This window comes from Mesoplodon mirus, assembly GCF_964341445.2.
Source record: "Mesoplodon mirus genome assembly, chromosome: 2".
Taxonomy (NCBI): Eukaryota; Metazoa; Chordata; class Mammalia; order Artiodactyla; family Ziphiidae; genus Mesoplodon; species Mesoplodon mirus.
Window position 1 is genome coordinate 203,228,841 of NC_138977.1, and position 25,123 is coordinate 203,253,963.

The 25,123-nt window shown below is 36.8% G+C and overlaps 1 protein-coding gene across 11 annotated transcripts in view; it reads left to right on the top strand.

The window, feature by feature from the left end:
* The window catches only part of BTRC (beta-transducin repeat containing E3 ubiquitin protein ligase), a 185,571-nt gene that overhangs the window by 77,814 nt on the left and 82,634 nt on the right, over nt 1-25,123 (top strand). For 7 of the 11 annotated variants that reach the window (XM_082611571.1, XM_082611579.1, XM_082611574.1 and 4 more), the window contains one exon: nt 23,049-23,126. The exons of 3 other annotated variants lie outside the window; for them this stretch is intronic. In XM_082611571.1, coding sequence (XP_082467697.1) covers nt 23,049-23,126 — 78 coding nt within the window. Of the gene's footprint in view, nt 1-4,610; nt 4,698-23,048; nt 23,127-25,123 lie in introns of all 11 variants that reach the window. One more of the 11 variants, XM_082611573.1, reaches the window with a different exon arrangement.

The window sequence follows — 25,123 nt, forward strand, 5'->3', positions numbered from 1 at the left end:
TGAGAATTACTTACTGTTGTTTTAAGTATTGCTCTATATTTTTAAAGCATAAATATTGATGTAGATTTGCATTTAAGCTATGAGAACCCAGTGTCTTGACTCAATGGGGGAGTTTTCAAAAATCATTCTTCTAGAAATTGATTTCTCATTGGCTGATATCCTGAGGATAAGTAAAAACAAACCATTCTTTTCAATCTTGGAAGAACAAGAGGAGTGCAAGTGCTTATCTAAGAAATAAGACTAGAAATACCTACATTTATGGGACCTCCTAAATCTTAAAACAGAGAAACTGTACGAATTTTCTTCTTCCTTGGTGTATTATCAAACAGCAGTCGCTATGAAAATGCCTCACAGCCCATGGGCTTTTATACAGCCACTCCTCCATAATAATGATTAGCTTTATTACTTAAAGTCCAGGCTTGCCTTATAAGCAAAAATCAGTATATTCATAGAACCATAGAATTTCAGTGTTGGAAATTATGTCAGAGGCCATCTAGTTATATATAGGAATCCTTTATGAAGTGTTTTTGGCAAGGGGCCATCTAATCTCTGCGTGATCACTGCCTTTATTGGCAAGCTGAACTTCTTGAAGCATCTTGCTTTCTTCTTCACTGTTGGTTCTGTTAGAAAATTTTCTCTCAAGGAGTCAAACTTCTTATTCACCTACCATTTGTGGTAATACAAAGTAATTGTTTTCTTTTTCATGTATTTATATGTTTGAGGATAGCTGTCATGTTGCTTATATTTGCTGTGCCCAGAGTGAATATTCCTGGTTCTGTTAGTATTTCTTTGGAAAATGCTAATAATCATTCCTGTCATTTTCATAACCCTGTATTTTGATGGAGGGTGCTAATCGTTCTGATTGTCCCTCCTTATGAATGCTTTCCATCTTGGCAGTGTCCTTGTTACAGTGTGGCATGCATAACTAGAGGCAGTGCTGCGAAAGTGTAGAATACAGTGACACATCTTGTTTTGAACATAATTTGGGTTATATAATTTAATTACTGCAGCCTAAAACTGAGTATATTTCTTTGGTGTAGATGATGGAAAAATCTCTAGGAACTTAGCCTGAGTGTGTTTCTTCACCTTTTCTTTGAAGTCAGGAAAGCATATGTAAGTACTTTGATAAATGACATAATGTAGTGGCATATTTGAGTGGTACAGGTATTTTAAACCTAGCTCCAGTTCTTGAAGATGGTGAACATCTGCTTAGAGGTATTGTAGAGCTCCACAATGCACTAATTGAATTACTCTTTTCTGGAGTTGCCGACTGCACTAATTGAATTAGAATCAGTGTATATGTGTGTGTGTGTGTGTGTGTCTGCGCGCGTGTGTGTGTGTGTGTGTGTGTGTGTGTAACTGAGATAATTCCAACCTTAACGGGAGAGACTAGGGGAGATATGAATGATGGTGTGTACTGTGCTGCTATCTAATGGCAGCGCATGGAAGTACTGCCTGGTCTCCAGGGAAGACAGAATGTAGTCATCTGATCTAGCATGACCTTAGTCTAACCCCATCCAGTTTAGTTCAAAAGGTCTCAGGATGTATTTTTGTAGTTCTAAATCCAAGAAGAAAGAATGTGATTAATTTACCTATTAAGAATTAAGATATGTTTTATTAGGCATAAAGTTTTTTACAAAGTATTAAGTCTCAAATATTCAACTGAATTAAAAACTTCTAATATCAGTATAATTGGTGAAAACAAATCCAAATGTATTTAGTCAATGGGTCATGTTCTTTTTCATTTTGCCTTTCATATGACATAAATGTAAAAAAGAATTACCTTTTAAAAATTCTTAGCATAACAGAAAGTAATGATATAGGGCTTATGTTCTTAAATAAAATTTCTTTCTGGTTGTCAAAATACTGAGAGTCAGTCAGTCAATTTAAGGGTGTTATCAAATTTTACTGTACATAATTATGCTTATATAAAATTTTTAAATTATTATAGGAAATATTTTAATTATAGCAGTCTCAGAGCAAGTTTTACAAATTTCTGCTGCTCTAGTTAATTGTTTAAAATTTAACTTTATCACAAATTTGGTCAAGTTTGAAATTCTCTGAAGTGAAATAGGTAATTCTTCCTTTTCTAAAAAAAAAGAACCCATTAATCACAATTTAATGATTTTTGTAAAACATCATGAAAATATAATTCTGTACAACTTTAAAAGCAAATACACTGAGGACAACTCAGCAAGCATGAACTGTATTTTGATTCAGTATAACTCTAGGCATTCTAACTTATAAAGTAACCCTTAACAGAAAAATACACATGTATAATCACTTGATTTATAGAGTGTGTATGTGGACCTGTAATACCACTTTAACAATAGAAAAGTGCTATTGGATACCTTTCTTATATAAGTTTCAATCTCTTATATATGGTCTTCATTATTAAAATAAAAAGTAAGTTTTAACATTCCAATATTTTATAGGCTAATTTGGTTTTTATTGTAGGATTGAGCTGCTTAGTTTTCTGAGCTATACAAATAGCATTGATTAATAGGACTAAAACAGGGGCTTCCCTGGTGGTGCAGTGGTTAAGAATCCACCTGCCAATGCAGGGGACACGGGTTCAAGCCCTGGTCCGGGAAGATCCCACAAGCTGCGGAGCAACTATGCCCGTACACCACAACTACTGGGCCTGCGCTCTAAAGCCTGCGAGCCACAACTACTGAGCCCTAGTGCCACAACTACTGAAGCCTGCACACCTAGAGCCTTTGCTTTGCAACAAGAGAAACCACTGCAATGAGAAGCCCACGCACCGCAACAAAGAGTAGCTCCTGCTCACCGCAACTAGAGAAAGCCCGTGTGCAGCAATGAAGACCCAATGCAGCCAAAAATAAAATAGAAAAAATAAATTTAAAAAATTTAAATGACTAAAATATATGATATGCACTCTTTATATCTGTTTTCAAGGGCATTTTACTGATTTAGAAAATGTATTTTGACACCATGTAGATTTAAAGCTTTAAAATAACATTGCCATTCACAACTAGCCACAACTCAATTTAATTCATGTATAGAGTACCTTCTGTGTGCCAGGTACTGTACAAAGTACTGGGCATAAATTAAGATTTAGGCCCTATCCTCAAAGAGATTATAGTTATTTATTAGACATTTATTAAGAACTTATGTACCAGGCACTATTTAGATAATTTGAGGGACTACTGCTGTGAATAACCATTAGTTTCATGTATTTTTCCCATTCATTGAGCTAGAGGTCTTGTTTAGTAGCAGGTCTAAGGAAGCAGTATACTTGTTTTCGTATCAGATATAGCTCATCTCAGCAAAAAGAGTGATCTTAAATGGTTTTCCCTTCTGCCTTTACATACCTTCTAAGGGAGCAGTGATGTTTTTGATAGCTTTACATGTAGCTTTAAAAAGAGATGGGTAACATTTATTACAGTGCCTCCTGCTGGTAAATCATAGATTTGCAACCCTGTTGTCTCCAGAATTTGTAGTGCCCACTTGTGGTTTGGTAGTTACTTCAGGGTTTCTTCTAAGGCTATGAGTGGGAAAGAGTCTACTGCATACAAGGTATAAAGCACTTCTTTAAACCGTCTATTTCTAGAACTTAAATTGTCCTGGGACCAGCTCTTGATATAAAAATTCATAGAAACCTGTTTTTCACAGAGTGTGGTAACTCCTTGCCATAGTGCTGTAGTGTTAAAATTCACATTGGCCAGGTTGTTCTGTAAATTAAACGCTGACAGCTGCCCTCAGGGGAACAGCCAATGTATTTATGATGATGTGCTGATTACACAAAATACACTGCAAGCAGAAAACAGCTGCAGAGAACAAACCTCTTAAAAAGAATACAATTACAAATAGCACCCTCAGTATTTCTAGTGGTGAGTGTAGAGTACAGCATGCTAATGCAGGTTTCTTACTTAGTCTGCCTGAAAACAGAAAATCTGAAGGAGATAAGTTAAATTATGGTTGGTTGCACGTGTGCCCACATTAGCAATGAACAAATTTTGTTTCTGAAGAGCACAGCTACGAGTGCACAAATATAAGGTGTGGAGTAATTTTAACCACCCCCCCCACCCCTTTTTTTGTTAGTAGACTTTATTGGTGCCTTTCTCATATATAGTAGGGCATGGCCTTGAGTCGATAAGGGTTTGGACATTTGAAGGATATTACACAATTGAGCAGGAGAGTATCAAAAATTGTGATTTAAAAAATTCAGTAGGAATTCCATATGTTAGGGCTTGGATATCAACATTTTGTTTGGGACTTCCCTGGTGGTGCAGTGGTTAAGAATCCGCCTGCCAACGCAGGGGACACGGGTTCAAGCCCTGGTCCAGGAAGATCCCACATTCCGTGGAGCAACAGAGCCTGTGTGTCACAACTACTGAGCCTGTGCTCTACAGCCCATGAGCCACAACTACTGAGCCCACGTGACACAACTACCGAAGCCCACACACCTAAAGCCTGTGCTCCACAACAGGAGAAGCCGCCGCAATGAGAAGACTGTACACCACAAAGAAGAGTAGCCCCCGCTCGCGCAACTAGAGAAAGCCCACGTGCAGCAACAAAAGACCCAACGCAGCCAAAAGTAAATAAATTAATTAAATTTAAAAAAAGACAAAACATTTTGTTTGCAGATACACCTCTATACGTTCATTGTTATAATGGCTTTGAAGACATTTGCCCTTGGAATTAATAAAAGGAGTCACAACTCTGTATCTATGGTAAGGTCTCTGATTTCTTAGATTCCGTTTTTCAAGAATTTAGTGTTTTAGGACACTGTAATAGCTGGGCGATTACATATTTTTAGGAGAATCAATTCTCAGGTATGTCCCCTTTCTTTTTTTTTTTTTTTTTTTTTTTTTTTTTTTTTTTTTTGCGGTACGTGGGCCTCCCACTGTTGTGGCCTCTCCCATTGTGGAGCACAGGCTCCGGAAGCGCAGGCTCAGCGGCCACGGCTCACGGGCCCAGCCGCTCCGCGGCATGTGGGATCTTCCCGGACCGGGGCACGAACCCGTGTCCCCAGCATCGGCAGGCGGACTCTCAACCACTGCGCCACCAGGGAAGCCCTCCCCTTTCATCCTTGCATGTTCATGGTCATGTGCAGACAGGTGAGATCAGAAAAAAATTTAGTTTTCCTTGTTTGAGATTCTCTCTGTTACAGTTTAGGGTCTGTATCTATAAAATATTTCAACCGCTGAGCATGCTAGCTTCTGTTTAAATCAGTGGAAAATATGTTGATCTTCCAAGACATGGATTTACTCAAGCCAGTGGTAAGGTGTAGCAGGGGGATATAGTTATTGGAAACAGTTCACTTCACCCGCCTGAAACTAAGAATCAGCTCTTCAGTATATGGATCACTGGTATGTAATAATCGACTATTATTGGTCTGTGTGTTGGTCTCTTTTTAAATCAGTTTGGAACCTCCTGGAGTTATTTTCTTGCTCTGCTGACATCAATCCCATGTGGCAGAGGAGTTGTGTATAACCACTTTGGTTTAATCAATAGAATAATTGATAAACCAGATAAGATTTAAACTGATTATAGCCCCAACAGAATTCCCCAGAGGCCTTGGACTCTCTTAATTTTGACGTGTGTTTTGTACCCTGAGGATGAAGTGCAGTTTGAATTATCTGTTTTTATTTGCTTAATGATGGGGAGGGTGTTAAAGTCAAATGTTTAATTAACCCAGCAATGGGCTGCGTTGTCACTTACACACAGCTGATTGAGATATCTCATGGAGAATAGTGAATAGGAATGATAATGTGGCACTGGGACGGAAGATTGCTTTTTCAATCTATTTGCTGGGTCACTGCTTTGAATGTCTTATTGGATGAAAGGCATTCAGCCTGGAGAAAAAATTCAGCATTTAAGTACATTTTGTTCTCTTCTCCCCCTCTAACCCCCCCTGCCCAGAAGTTAACTAAAACAGATATGTTCTAGGTTTAATAAGCCATTCATGTACTAGTAAGAGACCAGGGTAGTCAGTAGCCTCAAGCTACATAATTTCCTGTGGAACAGAAAAATCATAGTAGCCTCCAAGGTATTCTAAATGTGAGCTCTTTTGTCCCTCACATCCCTTGTCCCTTGCCATTATTGTGGAGTTGTCTTTGGTTACTTGTCTCTTGCCTCTTTCTGCAGTGTTTGCTTGATGTGCCCCTACCTCTAGGGCCACAGGCAGACCTTTTTCTCCTACAGAAGCATATTCTTCAGTACATTTTTGCCATTTCATGCAGCTGGCTTCTATTTGATTGTATGTCTGATCAAATATTATAGTGAGATTGTTGAACTATTTAAAGAGATGAAAATGTGAAGCATATAGATTCTTGCTCCCTTTGCTACTGCTATTATAAAACAGTTGGTTCCATGTATATTTTATTTTCTTCAGAAGCAGTTTGCTTTCTGTATGAACTAAAATCTAGGCCAGGAAAGATTCTAATAGCCCACATATCAAAAATGCAATTCAGGCAACTGGAGTTTTAATGACTTGCTACCCACAAAACATTCCTTACTAGCTTTATAATCAATGTAAAATTCTTTGGAGGCATATGAGCAAAACTTAAAACATTTTTTGTCACGACTTTCCTTTTTTGTAGTTCTATGCTTCTTCCTTTTATCCCCCAAAGATCTAAGCCAGGAATTTACTAATTTTTTTTCTTTGCTTTAGTCATTTGTATTCCAGAGAGCACAATAGGGAGAAGGATACAAGATTGATTTTTGTGTGTGTGTCCTCTTGAAAGCATAGTCTGGGGCATGACTACTTGTGTGTGGGGGTGTGGATTTACAAAGCAACAGAAGCATGTAGCTACTTTTCAGGCGCAGGTTGGACTTTTGCAGGTCAAGGCAGACCAGAGGAGTAGCTTATCTTGAGGGACGCAAGTAATAGACGAAATATAGAGCAGCTATTTCAGGAATCATGTAGGTCATTTAATTATCCATTATGATTGAGTGGCTAATGCTCTTTTGGCAATTACATGACCTCTGTTATTCTTGAAAGCTTTCCAGGCCCCCGTGGGTCGAATGACCCACCAGTCGGTGCTTGCAGACTTTATTCCACTCAAAAGGAAAGGAGATGCTGGGCGCTACTGGCATTTAGAAATGGCTGTGCTTTCTTTACCAAGCACTACCCAGAATATCCTTTGTACAGCAGTCAGTGATAGGCAGCTGGTTTTGAAGTCTACCGTTCCTTCCTTGTATGCAGGAGCACGAGGTATATCAGTTTCCACAAGAGGGAATTGTGGCAAACAAACTTTAATACCAAAGTTGGCCATTATGGTATTACAGGTTCTGTACTGCAAAGAACAAGTACTGTGGTATTAAAACTAATGTTTGATATCTCTCAAACCAATCATTCATTATCAAACTCTGAAGTTAGTGATTTTTTCATTCCATAACTCAACAAAATAGCATTGACAATACTAATAACAGATTTTTTTAAAGAGATCATTGATTAAATCAGCCCAATCTGAATTGGTTGATCATTATTTATTCAACTAAATAAAATTAAATAATCATGCTTATATGTGGAATCTAAAAAAAATGATGCAGATGAACTTATTTACAAAACAGAAGTAGACTCACAGATATAGAAAGCAAACTTATGGTTACCAAAGCGGAAAGGGGGTGTGATAAATTAGGAGTTTGGGATTAACAGATACATACTACTATATATAAAATAAAATGTCTATATATAAAATAGACAAGGATCTACTGTATAGCACAGGGAACTATAATATCTTATAATAACCTATAATGGAAAATAATCTGAAAAAGAATATATATGTATATATATATATAGCTATATCTGAATAACTTTACATGTGAAACTAACACAACATTGTAAATCAACTACACTTCATTAAAAAAAACATGCTTAAATGATTATCTAATTTTAAAAAAGCCACTTTAAAATTGAGATGCTGATCCAAGACAGAATAATTCTGCAACATTTAGATGAATGTTTCTCACCTTTTTTTCTTTAATCAATAAAGGATCATTAATATTTCTAAAGAAAATTCTTTACTCCTGCTAAATGATACTGAAACTTCTGCTTTTTATAATTATAGTGACTTGAGTAATTCTGAGAAAGGAAAACAATGTAGGTTTCTTGTGATTCTTTAGATTAAGAACAGTTATGGAGTGGAAAGTAATGACACCACAATCAAACTATTTATAGGGTTTGTTGGAAATGTACAAACAAAATTCTAGATACTTAGCAAAATGGAAGATTACCATTCTCTAGCGGTCCAATAATTTAAAACCACAGGCTTAAGAGAAATAATTTTGTTAGAATAATGTACAAACATATCCTTTAAGTAGAGACCATTTGCATTGTTATAGGAAAAATAATCTATTGGAGAAAAAGAAAAATCTTTTAAAATTTGTTACTTACACATCAAAGAGCGTTGTTAACAACAACCCTACAAGGTTGTTTGTCCCTGGGGTAGTAAAATTAGCTATCTTTCCAAATAAATTTATCAGACCACTCTTGGTAGAACTCAAAGTTGATCTGTTTTTCTTTTTTAAAAAATTTGTTGTTTGGTGATATTAACAAATGAAAAACTGAAGACATGAATTGATGTTTATATAACCTTTGACCCTTCAGAAGTGGAAGCCTTCTCACTTAAATTTTAAATCCTTTAGGCCAATACTACCTTGGTATCTGGCTACTTAGAGACCTGTGAGAATGTAGTCAGTGTGGATTATATCAGTTGTTTTCTGTTTAAAAACATATTTTCCCTCATTATATATAAATATATGTATATATATATTTTAAAATTTCTGTAGTGGAGATGAGCAGAAAATGAGAAAGCAGAATTTACACTAAAAGCAAAAGTTAGAGCTTAAACTCAAGTGTCCTGAATAAGGAGTATAATTTGTCTGCTTGGCACTTTAAGAGGAAAGCAAGGACTATAAAGCAGAGTGTGATGTTTGATTTCTTATCGGTAAGTTGCTATTCTTTAAGGCATACCCTTCAAGACCTGTGTTGGACTGTGTTATTCACCCTTGGAAACCAAAAATCTATATAAATGAGTGGAGATGGTATTTGTAATTTTAAAGACCTGAAAATTCATTAAGACTTCATATAATTAGTGGAAAAGTCCACAGGATAATAAGCCCACAGAAGAATAATTTCTTAATAATAATAAGGAAGAAGGAGAGTGATTATATAAGGGATAGTGCACAATAGAAATATACACCTAAATACAAATCTTAACCTAACCCAATCCGATTTCCACAAATTTACTTATTTACTTGGGATGATTTTATTTTCATTCCAAATGGATAGATTTGGGGATAAGTTTATCAACTGTAAAGGAGCCCTAAATTTCTTCCTCAATATTGTTGAATTGTAATAAAATGGGAATACCAAAGCAGGGAAGATATCCAAGGTGTGATGAAAGTCATTTAGCAGAAAAATTCAGGAACAGGAATGACAGAAATAACTATTCTGCAGAGAGAACGGATTTTGGCATACCTCCTAAGGGTTCTATAGTTTTCAACCCCATTTTGAGAAATCAAAAAGATCTACCGAAAGCAGATGTCTCTGAGTTACAAAAATAACCAGATGTCCTTATTAGTAGAAGCAAATGTTTGCCTCCTAATTCACATAAAACTATATGCATAGGATCACTGGATGAAATATTGTGTAAATATGGCAGCAAAGAAAATTGTGGCATGAAAGGGTCTGTCCTAAACATGTAAGCATAAAGGTTCTATCTTGAAAAGGAAAAAAAAATTTTAGATCCATGTAGATTTAAAGGTAAGAGAAGTAAATTAAACTATTTATACTTTTGTTCACTGTGATAAGTGAGATTGGTTTTTTTTATTATGTATGTCTTTCTATCCTAAATCCTCCTGGTGAACCTTTATTCATTTTACCGTGCTTGTTTAGCTACTCTGTGCATTTTCATTGTATTTTAAACAGTGAAAGCATACGCATGAAACACATTTTTTTCTGAATGAATGATAGTCATCTTGGTTCTGTCAAGAAAAAACAAACAACCTGCAGTAGTATATAAATGCCCTCTTTGCAAACCTACTGGGATTTAAAAAATATTAAGCCACATTGTTAAAAATAGATGTAGTTTGGTGACTGCGTTGGGTTGTTAAGCAGAATTTAAAAAAAAAAGGCAAGGTATGAAGTTTTTCTGTTTGTTTTTAAATCAGGCCTTAAGAGTCAAAAAAACCTTTAGAATTTAAATGGACTCTTACTTCTTATGTGGAGCATGTTAACATAATTACAAGCTCTTTTATGTAGTACTTATAGTCATTGCTAAGTTAATGTTCAAACCTTTGATTAAGAAGTCACAAAGCTGAATGTGTTCAGACAGCTGTGTAATAATACCTCTCCTGTTCACAAAACAGAGAACTATTTTAGTTTTTTTTCCTGTTCCGCATATTTATTGATAGAAATCTCTCCTCCTATGCCAGCTATATTTTTAATAGTGAAATATTAAAATGCTGTATTATGATACATTCTATAACTTGAAAGTTAACAAAAGCAGCTCTGCTCCTTCATGTCCTTGCCTTGTCACTCCCTGGTGCTGTTGGTCTCTTCCATCCTTCTTATCAGAGTATCTCAGTGCTTAGTTGAGCTTGTTTATCTTAAAAGAGCAGGAGGCAGGCTTTTAGGGAGTAAGCTGCGTGTTCCAGTATAACAGGCACCAATGCTGTTTGACTTGAAAAACATTTGATCTCTTACATTAACAGCCCATGTCACTGTAATAGGACTACAGCCGGGCTGTTGTTCAGTTTTCTATTATTTTAGCTTTGAAAGAACTGTTAGAGCTGCTCCAAAATCTCCGTGTTTAAAATTGTATATTGGCAGTCCCCCCAGGACTCGTAAGTAAACAAGGTGATGTGTGTGGCCAGAGGGAACATATTTTGTTAGCTTTGTTTTAAATAAGAACCTTCTCTATCTAAAGATGTTTTTTGTCTGATCCCTGGTAGTGTGCTGCATGACTTTGCCTTTGTAAATTTGCACATCTTAAAACAGATTTTTGTTTGTTATTAATGTGTGTGCTCAGTAACTATTCATTATGAACTTTAATATTTTTTCTCAAATAATGAAGCATTTAGTTTTCTCATGAAGCTTAACTTCAAATATCCTGCACAATTTCCCTAAGTACAGCAGTTTGTACAGCAGTTATTGGAAACTGGCAAGCAAGAATCTAAGGGGTATGTTTGTTAGACTTAAGTATTACTTAGTTTTATTTTTAAATATTCAGTTATTGGTAATTTCTATGCCAGAAATAGTTTGACAGTTGGAATCAGGTAGCAGTATCTAAAGAATAGAAAATAAAATTTGTAAAATCAGGTGGTTCTCTTCCTTTTTAAGAGTACCTCTTATTGTAATAGTGATAGAATGGCAGCTTATTATAGTAGTGGTGGAATGGCAGCAATTTTACTCCTTCCTTTCTTCCTTCTTCTATCTATCTATTTTTAAGAACCTAGTTTGTTTTCCTATTCTGATTCTTTTCTGGTGTAATACATCATTGCCAGGCCACCCAGCACTTTCCTTGCATTTAACCTAAAATACATACATCAGCCAACACAAGCATAATTGGTTGAAAGGCAGACATCTATCTGGGGAGTTCTTCTAAATACTGAATGTGTCATGCACTTTGACATGACATATCTGTAATATCTGAATACAGAAAGCACTTTTTGCATTAGCTGTAGGTGTTAAAGCAGTAGTATGTTTTAAGAATGTCTGCTGTGCAAATTCTGGCTTGTGAGGTAATGACAAGTGTTTGCCTGCATAGACAATATATTTTTCCTCTTGAGGTCCCCACACACCTAGTTTCCCTCAAGCTCATCATCTCTGTCAGGTTAATCAATAGGCACCGTATGGCAGAGGGTCAGTAATCAGTGTCATCGTGCCTTTAAATCGTGTTGAAAATTTGCTTAAAGCCTGGGCCAATTAACATCGAGATGATGAATGGATGGGAAGATGGAAAGAGCCTGACGCTCAGGGGCTTTGTGAGGAGGAGATGCTCAGCTGTTGAGCAGCAGACACCAGCGAATAAAATCAGCCATTCATGTGAGCTCAGTCCACCCACTCTTAATGATAATGTCAATCTAGCAAAATATATACACATTGGAGTTGTCACAAGTTCATAAATCAAAGGAGTTTGTCAAAGGCATTCAGATTAACGAGGCAGCAGCAATAACAAGTCAAATTTGCATAGAGAATTGCTCGAATCTCAGTAAATTATGATCCTGTTTTTCATTTGATTATTTGCTAATGTCTCAAGAGGGAGAATGATTATATTAGCATGCAAAATCTACTCCAGAAGTAGAAATCTGAGGTATAGAAGACCAGCACACTATGACAATTAATCAGCTTCTGCCTACTAGCATAAATGTACAAGGCCCAGAAATGAACTTCTTTTTATTATTATTTCTCCTTGCCACTGATCCAAATGGTTCAGCTTGACAGAGACTTTATATTGCTTTAACAGTGTTTTGAATTGTGCCTGCAGGCAAGACATAGTTATGCAGCTATAACCAACCTATCCATCTGCCAACCAGATTGGAATTCTCCTATCCAAGGCTTCCATTAACCCCCACTGACAGCTCCAAACAGGATTAAGAATTTGCAAGCATAAAAAATAGTTGTTTGCAAATATACACAGTCCCTTTGCATCTTGAGAAAGGCTGCATCTGTGTTTTGTAATTAGTGTTGGACAGTGTAGCAGAGGGAAAAACCAACTTGGCGTTTCTTGGACTTCTGTCATAAGGGAGTAAGGCAGTACTAATGGAAGTTCTGTGTTTGGTTGTCCCAGAGAGTGCTTTCCATTCTCTCTGGTTCCTAGCACTGTGCTTGAACTGGTGTTATTACTAGAAAATATCACTTCTTGAAAGGTTTAACTAGTGGATCTTGTTGAAGGTGAGCAGTATAGGGAGGCTTTGATGTGGCTGTGGTTTAATAGAATGCGTCAAATGATAAAACGTGCTGGAGACGCAGTGTGCATGAAAACATGCTAGAGAATATTATCTTATGAGGACACTTGACGCCCTCCCTAAAATAAAACTGGTACTTGAATAGGATTCTTCAGTCAGCTTCTGAACTTAAATGACCTAAGTTTTCTCCATTGTAGCCTAGAAGAATTAATTAAAATTTGCTTAAAGACACAACACATACACTACCCGCCTGCCACACACAGTGTTTTGTCATTTTCATTGAAGAGTTTGAATGATTTTTATTTATGTAGCTAAATCATCTTTTAACCTTGTAGAAGAATAATTGGTCTTTTTTTTTTTTTTGCGGTACACAGGCCTCTCACTGTTGTGGCCTCTCCCGTTGCGGAGCACAGGCTCCAGACGCGCAGGCTCAGCGGCCATGGCTCACGGGCCCAGCCGCTCCGCGGCATGTGGGATCTTCCCGGACCGGGGCACGAACCGGTGTCCCCTGCATCAGCAGGCGGACTCTCAACCACTGCGCCACCAGGGAAGCCCTAGTCTTGTTTTTGAAAATTGCAAATCATACATATTTGGAGGATATAATTAGCTCCAAATCATGTAATAAGGTAATGGGAAAAATATTAATCCAATTAGTAATTTACAGGTCAAGCCCATGATACAATGTTTGCAACTAGCTATGGAAATTGGTCTCAAGATTTTTCTCGTCACATGGGTTGTCATTTTACATGATGATGAACGAGTGATTCAAAATCATAGTTTTAATTCACCACGATTTACCTGCTTTGCTAAAATGATACAAATTTCCTGTTACAGAGACCATTGAATTCTCCCAGTGAAGAATGTGGCATAGGTGGAAAATGTTACTTCTAGTTTTAGAGCTGGTAATTTTATTTTTAACAGATGTCTGTTCAAATAGGCTCAGGCTCTGTTGCACCATCCAACCTTGAGTAAGCAAGATGCTTACTCAAAGATTATTATAAGTCATTATGAGTGGCTTGACTTTTCATCACTGTGTAAATTAGTTTAGTTTTTTATTTGATTATATAATCAACTCTTAATTATCCATGTCACCAGGAGTTGTGTGTTCGAATAGATAACTGAAAACAGTAAATAAGCCGCTTACTAGGTTGTAGAGAATATTGCTCCCGCCATAAACATCTGAAAAGTTAGGAATGCTTTGCTTACCAACAGAAGAACATTTCCTTGTTAATGAAGGGTTGGCAAACTTTATTTGTAAAGGACCAGATAATAAACATTTGAGGTTTTGTGGGCCATAGGACCTCTGTCCTGACTACTCACCTCTGCCATTTTAGTGTGAAAGCAGCCACAGACAAAAGGTAATGAACAAGGGTGGCTAACTTTCAATAAAACATTATTTGTAGAAACTTTATTTAGAGCAAGAGCTGGCAGACTCCTCCTGTAAATTATACTGGCATTAAAGTTTTGGGATGGGGACTTGCCTGGTGGTCCAGTGGTTAGGACTCCATGCTCTCAATGCAGGGGGCACAGGTTTGATCCCTGGTCAGGGAACCAGGATCCCACGTGCCACGTGGCATGGCCAAATAAATAAATAAATGAATAAGTAAAGTGGTGGGATGATAGGACTGTAGTTGGGCTATCACTTTGAAGTTTCTCTGCTATGAAAACCTTTTTTTTAAAATTTATTTTAATTTATTTATTTTTGGCTGCTTTGGTTCTTCGTTGTGGTGTGTGGGCTTCTCATTGCAGTGGCTTCTCTTGTTGCAGAGCACAGGTTCTTAGGCATATGGGCTTCAGTAGTTGTGGCACATGGGCTTAGTTGCTCTGCAGCATGTGGGATCTTCCTGGACCAGGGCTCAGACCCTTGTCCCCTGCATTGGCAGACAGATTCTTAACCACTGCGCCACCAGGGAAGCCCCATGAAAACCATTTTTTTTTTTTTTTTTTTTTTTTTGCGGTACGCGGGCCTCTCACCGCTGTGGCCTCTCCTGCTGCGGAGCACAGGCTCCGGATGCGCAGGCCCAGTGGCCATGGCTCACGGGTCCAGCCGCTCCGTGGCATGCGGAATCCTCCCGGACCGGGGCACGAACCCGCGTCCCCCGCACCGGCAGGTGGACTCCCAACCACTGTGCCACCAGGGAAGCCCATGAAAACCATTTTTAAAGCTAGCTGGATGGTGTGGGTGTAGGGTTCCAATTATTTATTAAGCCCTTATTATCTGTATATTATGTAATGTGTTGGGAGGTAGAGGGAGCCACAAAGACTGCCCAATAAGCTTACAGTCCTATTGGGTAGTTGAGAGTAACTTGCAAAACATTCATCTATTTAAGTGCCAAATTGTGTGGACCAAATTAAAATGTTAAGGCGTTTCCAGTAAAATAAGGTGGAGTAGTTGTATGGTTTCTTAGAGAAGACAGTTGAGACATTTTAAGAATGGGTAGGACTCAAATCGATTAAATAATTGTGTTTATACTTCTAGACTAGCATTAAGGACCCTTCTAGCCTGGAAATTTCAAGACCAAATCACATGTTTATAAGACTGTAAAGAGACTTGCTTAACTAGGGCAGAAAAATGTACGTTGAGGGAAGTAACTTGATATAATGTAGCAGAAATTCTGGAAGGTCTTGAAAACCAGGCCTAGAACTTCATATTTAATTTCATAGAAACAAAGAGCCACTAAAAATTTTTGAGGAAAAAAGACCACCACGGCAGTAGTGGTGATTAAGAAAGATTAATCTGGGCTTCCCTGGTGGCACAGTGGTTAAGAATCTGCCTGCCAGTGCTGGGGACATGTATTCGAGCCCTGGTCCGGGAAGATCCCACGTGCAGCGGAGCAACTAAGCCCGTGAGCCACAACTACTGAGCCTGTGCTCTGGAGCCCGCGAGCCACAACTACTGAGCCCACATGCCACAACTACTGAAGCCTGTTCACCTAGAGCCTGTGCTCCGCAACAAGAGAAGCCACTGCAATGAGAAGCCACTCGCCGCAACTAGAGACAGCCTGCAGCAATGAAGACCCAACTCAGCCAAAAATAAATAAATAAATAATAAATTAAAAAAAATTGACTCTGAGGATTTAAGTCTGGGATAGAAAGAAAAGTTGAGAAGGAAAGAGCTAGCTTAGAATGGGTGAGAATGGTAAAGAGTGCTTTAAATTTGGATATGTTGGGCTTCCCTGGTGGTCCAGTGGTTAAGTGGTCCAGTGGTCCAGGGGGTGCAGGTTTGATCCCTGGTCTGGGAAGTTCAATCCCTGGTCTCGGAAGTTCTGCATGCCGTGCGGTGCGGCCAAAAAAAAAAAAAAAAAAACCCACAACAACAGAAAAAATAAATTTGGATATGTTGATTTTGAGACAGTTTAAGTTTTTTTTTTAAAAATGTGATTCCTTTTTCTTTTCTTTTTTTTTTGTGTGTGTGTGTGTGTGTGTGTGTGCGGTACGCAGGCCTCTTACTGTTGTGGCCTCTCCCGTTGTGGAGCACAGGCTCCGGACGCCCAGGCTCAGCGGCCATGGCTCACGGGCCCAGCCGTTCCGCGGCATGTGGGATCTTCCCGGACCGGGGCACGAACCCGTGTCCCCTGCATCGGCAGGCGGACTCTCAACCACTGCACCACCAGGGAAGCCCTCCTTTTTCTTTTTTATTCACCCCCAGGATACTTCTGGAAACATTTTAGCCAAAATACATCCCTGAGATCTAATGCATGGGCTTTAGCAGTATTTCACTTTGACTTTTTCCTACCCAAATTTCTGTTACCATATCTGCATGTCTGCAGATGTTATAACTCTAATGCTTCCAGTTTGAAGTTAAATTCAAAGTTGTCAGTGAGGCTTTTATTCTGCCCTTTAAAGTTCTAACCTAGTGAATGCTGAGTTAAGAGATAAACATTCAAGTTAATATAAAAGGTAACAAGTTAAATAGTATCTTTTACAGGAATATTTTCATGTAATGCTAATATTTATACACTATTGTTACTCCAGGACTTACAGACACATTCTGCAAATGATTTACTATAATGAAATGTTCCATCTGAGTGTTGTGAATGAGTTGTTCTGAGCAGTCAGGTTTTTCTAGTTGGCTCAGGGTTAAGAGGTATAATATAACTTTTATTTTTATTGAAGGAATTTTTTCCCTCAATTTATTTTTCATTTATCTAACTTCTGTTTTTCCATTTCTTAACATATTTTCTTCTAGGTTTCACCTGTTTGGTTAATTTTTATTTTGACAGATTTACAAAAAAGTTGAAAGAATAGTACAAAAATCCCCTTATACTTTTTTTTGAAAAAATATTTATTTATTTGGCTGCATCGGGGTCTTAGTTGCGGCATGTGGGCTCTTTGTTGATGCGTGTGGGCTTCTTTGTAGTTGTGGCGTATGGACTCAGTAGTTGTAGCATGCAGGCTCTCTAGTTGTGGCATGAGGGCTCTGGAGCGCACGGGCTTAGTTGCCCTGCAGCATGTGGGGTCTTAGTTCCTTGATCAGGGATTGAACCTGTGTCCCCAGCATTGGAAGGCAGATTCTTAACCACTGGACCACCAGGGAATCCCTTTATACTCTTCACACAGATTCTCCATATGTTAACATGTTACCGTGTTTGCTTTATCTCTATACATACACACACATATATACTAACTTCCATTTACTTATATTTTCTGAGTTCTTTGAAAGTTAGTTACAGACGTATGTCCTTTTACCTCTAAATGTTTCTGTTGTATGTTTTCTGAAACCAAGGACAGTTCTTTTAAGTAACCACAGTACAAATGATACAAATGAACTTATTTACAAAACAGAAATAGACTCACAGACATAGAAAAGAAACTTATGGTTACCAAAGCGGAAAGGTGGGGGGGGACGCGGGGGGGGGGCAGGGGATAACTTTGGAATTTGGGATTAACGCTACTACTTTATATAAAATAGATAAACAATAAGGACCTACTGTATAGCACAGGGAATTATATTGAATATCTTGTAATAACCTATAATGGAAAAGAATCTGAAAAAAGAGTAGATATAAATGTATAACTGAATCGCTTTGCTGTACACCTGAAACGTTATAAATCAACTACTTCAATTAAAAAAAAATAAGGACAGTACAAATTGTCAAAATCAGGAAGTTGAATGTATAAACAAACTTTGGTAGCTCCATACAGTGATACTACTTGCCAATGAAAAGGAAAGAACTGCTGATATATGCAAGAACACAATGAACAAATGAATCTCACAAATGAATGTATTATGTTAGGTGAAAAAAGACAGACTCAAAAAATTACATACTATATGATTCATTTTATGACATTTTAGAAAAGACAAAATTATTGAGACAAAAAATAAATCAGTGATCACTGGGGAAAGAGGTTGTAACTATCAAGGGGGATTTGGGAGCTGATGGGACTGCTTTACATCTTGATCGTGGTGGTTACACAGCTTTATGCTTTTGTCAAAACTCAGAACTATACAACAAAAAAGAATAAATTTTTCCATATGTAAATTTTAAAAGCAGGAAACAATCAGGAAATTAACATTGATACGATGTTATTAGTTCATCCATAGACTTGTTTCATATTTTTCCAATAATGTCCTTTATACAAACCTTATGTCATAATACCCACTCAGTAATACCCACTTAATAATTACCCATTAAGAACAGATAAAGGGTGGGGAGGAAAAAAATTGTGGATATAGGCTAGGTAGTTATTACTCATCCTGTTAGGCTCAGCTCACTTATTTTTCATTGTATAATTCAGTGCAGAGGAGTTTACCATCAATTTTGTTTCAGCCCCTCCCCCCCAATAACCTCAGATCACAAACTGCATTCAGTTACATCTCTTTAGTTTTCTTTAACCTGAAAGCAGTTCCTTATGACCTTGACATTTTTTTAAGTACAGACTAGTAATTTTATAAGATGTCCCTTAATTTGGGCTAGTCTGTTGTTTTCTCATGATCAGATTGAGGTTATGTGTTTTGAGCAGGATGACCTCAGAAGTAATAATGTGTTCTTCTCAGTATATCATATCAAGAGGCACATAAGGTTAAGGTGGTATCTACCAGATCTCTCCACTGTGAGGCTACTGTTTTTTTCTTTTGTAATTATTAAGTATATTATGGAGAAATATTTTGAGATTATGTAACTCTCCTGTTATTTGTCACCCACTAATTTGTGTGATTAGTCTTACTTGCATCTTTTAGTTACCCTTAAGTAGAACTTACTGGACATAATGTAGCTTGATGACCCAGGACAGTTGTGAACGTTGCTTATTGGGATGCATGATAGTTGAAGATACAAGGAATAACTGTGCTACTGAGCTCTCCTGGGTGATGTTGGAGAGCACAGGCTTTGAGCACCTGTTGAGGTGACTATTAGGTATACACAGCTATTTCATCATTCCCGGCCACCCTCGACTGTAGAGCTATTAATTTCTTATTCACTGGCTTTCTGGCTCTCCTCTTCACTATTAGTAGGGTACCTTACTCCTTGCTCCTGATATCATGACTGTTTAATGTCCCTGCTCCTATTTTATGCAAGAGAGTTGAATTTTTTGTATTGATTTGTATCTCATGGTGGATGGTCCAGTAAAAGTAAAAAATGAGTAAAAAGAAGTTGGGAAAAAAGAGTAAAAAATGCTGGGTTAATCTATCTAAAAAGAACTAGTTATAACAATGTTTTTCTCTTTTTCGTTTTTGTTAATGTTGAGTTACTTTTTAAAAAAAAAAAACAATGCAATATATAATATATATATCCTTTGCCCTGATGGGGTGGAGAAGGGAAAGGAGCTCCTCTACAGCTCTATGTTCTGCTCTCAGGTAGTAATTATCCTTTAGCTCCCTTCATCTTTTAATACCTTAGACATTCTTATAATACCCACTCAATAGTTTACTATCTAAATCAGATAAAATAGAGGGTCAGAAGCAAGAAAATTATTGATGTGGGCTAGATAGCCACTACTCATCCTCTTAGGTTCAGATCACTGTTTTTCACTATGTAATTTAGTATAGAGAGTTTGCCGTCAATTTTTTTCCATCCCAAGCACCTGTAGAGTAAAAATGTGATTTATAACGTCTTCAGTATAACAAACTTCCACCAAAAAGTAATTAGGCTTCCAACTTTATTATAATGACATTTTTAAAAAAATTAATTTTGAAATATAGGACCTTACATTGAATTAAACAGGTTTAGGTGATCTGAAATGGTATTTTATTTAAAGGAGGGTGTAGAACTTCATGGTCTGGGAAATAGTTACTTGCAAATTATAAGTTTAAAATTGAATACTGGCTTAATTGAATACAGTTAAAATTGAATATTGGCTTAAGTTTTTATTGTATAAGACATTTAATTTTAGCATTTAAAACATTTGATCTGTACTTTTTTTTTTTTAAGAAAAGTTAAATATATAATTGATTTTATGGGTTTAATGTTGACCTTTCCCTTCCTTTTATTCTCTTATAATGGCGTATATTGCTAGTTTCCTTATCTGGAATGCTTTATTTTATTTTACTTTAGTTTATTTTTATTTTTAAATTTTTTTGGCCACACAACATGGCTTCCTAATTCCCCTACCAGGGATGGAACCTGGGCCCTCGGCAGTGAAAGCATGGCGTCCCAACCACTGGACTGCCAGGGAATTCCCTGGGATGCCTTATAGTCATGAACTCAACTATATCTCTCCTTCATTTTTCTGTAGATAGTCTACATTCCTTTTTTCCCCAAAACAGAGAAAAAGCAGAATTCTAAAGTTATTGAGCCTCTATCCCTTACTTGTAACATAGCATTTTTTCTTCTTCTTTGTCCCTAAAATTGACCTTTAATTTAAAGTGATCATTACAAATGTAAAATTATCAAGTTAAACCTCATAAAAGATTTCTGCCCAAAAGAACCTTAATGTACTGACCTGTCAAGGTGACAGACAAGGCACACAGATGTTAGCCACAGAGGGCCTTTTGATACTATATGTATGCTATTTATCCTTTAATATCTTTTAAAATATAATATTTGATACAAAGCAAAAGATTCATAATATCTAAATTTAAAACAGTTATGATCCTATGTTCTAATAATGATTTCATACTTGTATGAAGTTTTTCAGATAAACTCATATGTTGGATATAATTTCTGGATCTAAAAGTAACTCCTCAGAATGTGATGAATATATGTAATGTAATGAGTAAATCAGCTGCAAATTCTAAAATGTTAACATTACACATGGAACTGTGGAAAATAGAGCCCAAATAATGTGTACTTGGATTTTCTGTATTTTGTCTTGCAGAGAGTGATTTACATGTGTTACCAGATTTTTAAAAATTATTTTTTAATGTGATAAAATACACATAACATAAAATTTATCACCTTTAACATTTTAAAGTGTACAGTTCAGTGGTATTAAATACATTCATAATGTTGTGCAACCATCACCCCCATCCATCTCCATAACTTTTCATCTCATAAAACTGCAACACTCTACCCATTAAACCATAACTCCCCATTCCTCCCTTTTCCCAGCCCCTGGTAACCAACATTCTACTTTCTGTCTCTATGATTTTGACCACTCTAAGTGTCTTATATAAGTGGAATCATACTGCATTTATCTTTTTGTGACTGGCTTATTTCACTTAGCATAATGTCTTCAAGGTTCATCCATGTTGTAGTTTGTGTCAGAATATCCTTCCTTTTTAAGGCTGAAGATTATTGCATTGTATGTATATACCACATTTTGCCTATCCATTCATCCCTCGGTGTACACTTGGATTGCTTACACGTTTTAGCTGTTGTGGATAGTGCTGCTATGAACACAGACATAAAAATATCTCTTTGAGGGCTTCCCTGGTGGCGTGGTGGTTGAGAGTGCGCCTGTCGATGCAGGGGACGCGGGTTTGTGCCCCGGTCCGGGAAGATCCCACATGCCGCCGAGCGGCTGGGCCTGTGAGCCATGGCCGCTGAGCCTGTGCGTCCGGAGCCTGTGCTCCGCAACGGGAGAGGCCACAGTGAGAGGCCCACCTACCGCAAAAAAAAAAAAAAAAAAAAATCTCTTTGAGACTCTGCTTTCAGTTTTTTTGAGTATGTACCCAGAATTGGAATTGTTGGATCATATAGTAATTCCTTTTTTAATTCTTTGAGGAACCATACTGTTTCCCATAGCTGATGTACCATTTTACATTCCCACCAAAGGTGCACAAGGGTTACAATTTCTCAGCATCCTCATCAATGCCTGTTATTTCCTGTTTTTTGTTTTTGATAGTAGCCTGCCTAATGAACATGAAGTACCTTGTAGTTCTGCTGTTCATTTCTGAAATGATTAGTGATGTTGACCATCCTTTCATGTGCTTGGTGGTCATTTGTTTATCTTCTTGGATAAATGTCTATTCAAGTTCTTTGCCCATTTTTTAATCAGGTTGTTCTGTTTTTCTGTTGCTGAGTTTTTACAACTTCTCTCTATATTCTGGATGTTAATCCTTTATCAATAAATGATTTGCAAAATTTTTTCCCATTTTGTGGGTTGGCTTTTACTCTGTTGATATTTAGAACTGTGAACTTGCTTGCAGTTGAATTGTTATTTCCCTCTTTTTAAGTATTTAAAAATCTCACTGACGTTTTAGGGCCTTCTAGCTGCTGTTTGAAGTATAATGGCAAGAGTGGACTCTAATCTTAAACTACTGATAAATTTTATTGCTTTGAGCTAACTAAGCACTATGCTCTTTTTAATAAAGAAAAGAAAACCAAATCAGAGAAAAGAGGAAGGGAAATAACTAATTGTTTTTAGGATCCAGACATGAGAACTTGGACCAATCAAACATTTACTATGGTTTAAAACTAATTATTTAAAAGAGAAGGCAATAATCCTGGTCTAAGTTGTTATCAGCTAAGTATAGACTGGAGCTTTCTTGTGTCCAGTGCCAAAGAACAATAAACTAGACATAATGAATATGATCTGCTAGGCAGTGCTTAAATATAGATGAAATACTTTTCTACCTAGATCCCTACCTATACTTATTTATATACATGGGCATATGTTTTCCTTTACATAAGTGTATGTCTGTATGTATATAAATCTTCAAATGAACAAATGCATAAATATACACGGTACTCTAGTTTACAGAATTAAAAATGTAATTCAGTTTACTCCCACAGAATAAGATTGAAGATAATGAGAACTGAATTAAAGCTTACTTTCTTTCACAGAATTCCTCAGAGAGAGAAGACTGTAATAATGGCGAACCCCCTAGGAAGATAATACCAGAGAAGAATTCACTTAGACAGGTATGAAATTCAGTCTTACTTAAAAAGCTACCAACAACAAAATAAAAGACAGGAAACCCTCAATTTGCCATTTGTTAAGTACTGGAGCTTAAATTAAGAGTACTCTGAAGTTGGTCTGGCTCTAGCCATCAATTTCAGTCAGTTACATTGTTTTCCCAATCATTTAAAAAATATCCTAGGTATACAAGTACAGGGCAGTCAATTGTTTATGTGTAGTGAAAACAAAATCAAAGAAAAGCTTTCTTGAAAAAATAACTTGAAGTGCATCTTAAGTGCAGGTAGTAGAATGGTCCTCTTTAAACCTTACTTTTCTATTAAGATTTTTCATACATTAAAAAATAATAATAATCAGAAGAGGTCTACCTATGATGAAGTTAGCTCCTTTTAGTCTAAGCAATATTTGTTTGCTTTTTCTAGAAGTAAAGGCCATTATTAATGACAACTTTAAAATAATTTTTACTCACCACGGTGCCCCCACTCCTCAAACTTTCTCTTTGAAAGTTCAGTTCCATGGTGCTCTGTTTTTAAAAATTAAAATGTTCAAAAACATTTAGTCAAAAAATTGGCTCTTCTCACTGCCTGTAGCAACCTCTAACATCTTCCATCCCTCACTGGCAACAAAAACAAGTTCTTACAGTATTGCCAGCAGTAGTAAAAATAATTTTATTTTACTTGCACTTATGGCATTATTCTAAGAAAAAGAAGAAGAGATTAAATATTTGTTGAGCACCTACCATGAACCTGATACTTACTTTACTTCACTCTCACAATAACCCTGTAAAGTTGCTAGATATGATTTCCATTTTATAGATGAAGAAAATGGAGGCTGAGAGAGATTCGATGACTTGTTTATTTAGCAAGTCAGTGATTTGAAACCCAGATCTCAGTGTTGCCAAAGCATTTCTACTTCTGTCTTCTAACTCTATAGGTTGTAGACAGTGTTAATTTAGGGGAAAAGTAGTTGAAATTGTGACACTCATTTTTTATTTACTATATGTTAAAACATTTTTGGATGGGCAAAATTTCTTTTATAAAAATAATTGTGTGGTAAGTAGAATTGAATCAGTTCAGGAAGCTTTGTTAAATAGCCAAAAGATCAGGGATTGATATTGTTCAGTTAGAGCATTAACTATTTGGAGATAAACACCTAATCTATAAATCTAAATATATAGGACAAAATTGAATTAAGATAAATCTGGAGGTGGAAACACTCTGCCCCACTATACAGAAACAACTGTCAGAAAACAATGACATGACAAAAAGTTTTGGCAACTTTATTTAAGCTAACAAACGAATTTTCACTCTGCAAAGTTATAAATTAATTTTAATAGGCTGATCCAGATGGTCCATTTGGAAAATGGATAGGCTGATCTGTTGAAAATTAAACTAAATTTATCTCTCTCATACTTCAAACTGAAGCAAGAGAGAGAATCGTGCCTATTAAGTCCAGCACATACAGATGGACCAGCAGGTCACACATGGGACTAATCTGATTCATTTAAAAAATAAATGCATACATTATTGAATCATTTTATACTTGCAAGATCTGTTGTGTGCAGTATTTGAAATAATGTTTTTTTCATTGCTTTTTTAGCAGGTTCTCTTTACCCCCTCTGCTTTAATATAACAACCGTTTTTGGGTTTGTTTTTGTTTGTCCTCCTAGTGCTCCAAACTGATTTTTCTAATATCTGTCATTCAGTGTTGAGATCCAAGCTCTGGAGATTAATTAGGTCATGAGGCTTTTCCTCCTCCTTTCTTTGCAAAGGGTTTTATCTCCATTCTCTTTGTGAAGAGCATGAACTCAATGTTCTTGGAAAGAGAAATGGCCTTTAGAAATGGGGAAGTAGGAGATCCTCCTGGGGCACTCGGAGTCTTTTAGCTTCTGGGTGTTTTAACAGCCCCATGAATGCAGATTTGTAAATTTATTGCAGTGCCATCTGGTTTTTTGCTCGAACCAGATTACTGTTGGCTTGTGTCTGTCTATTGTGGTGGTCAC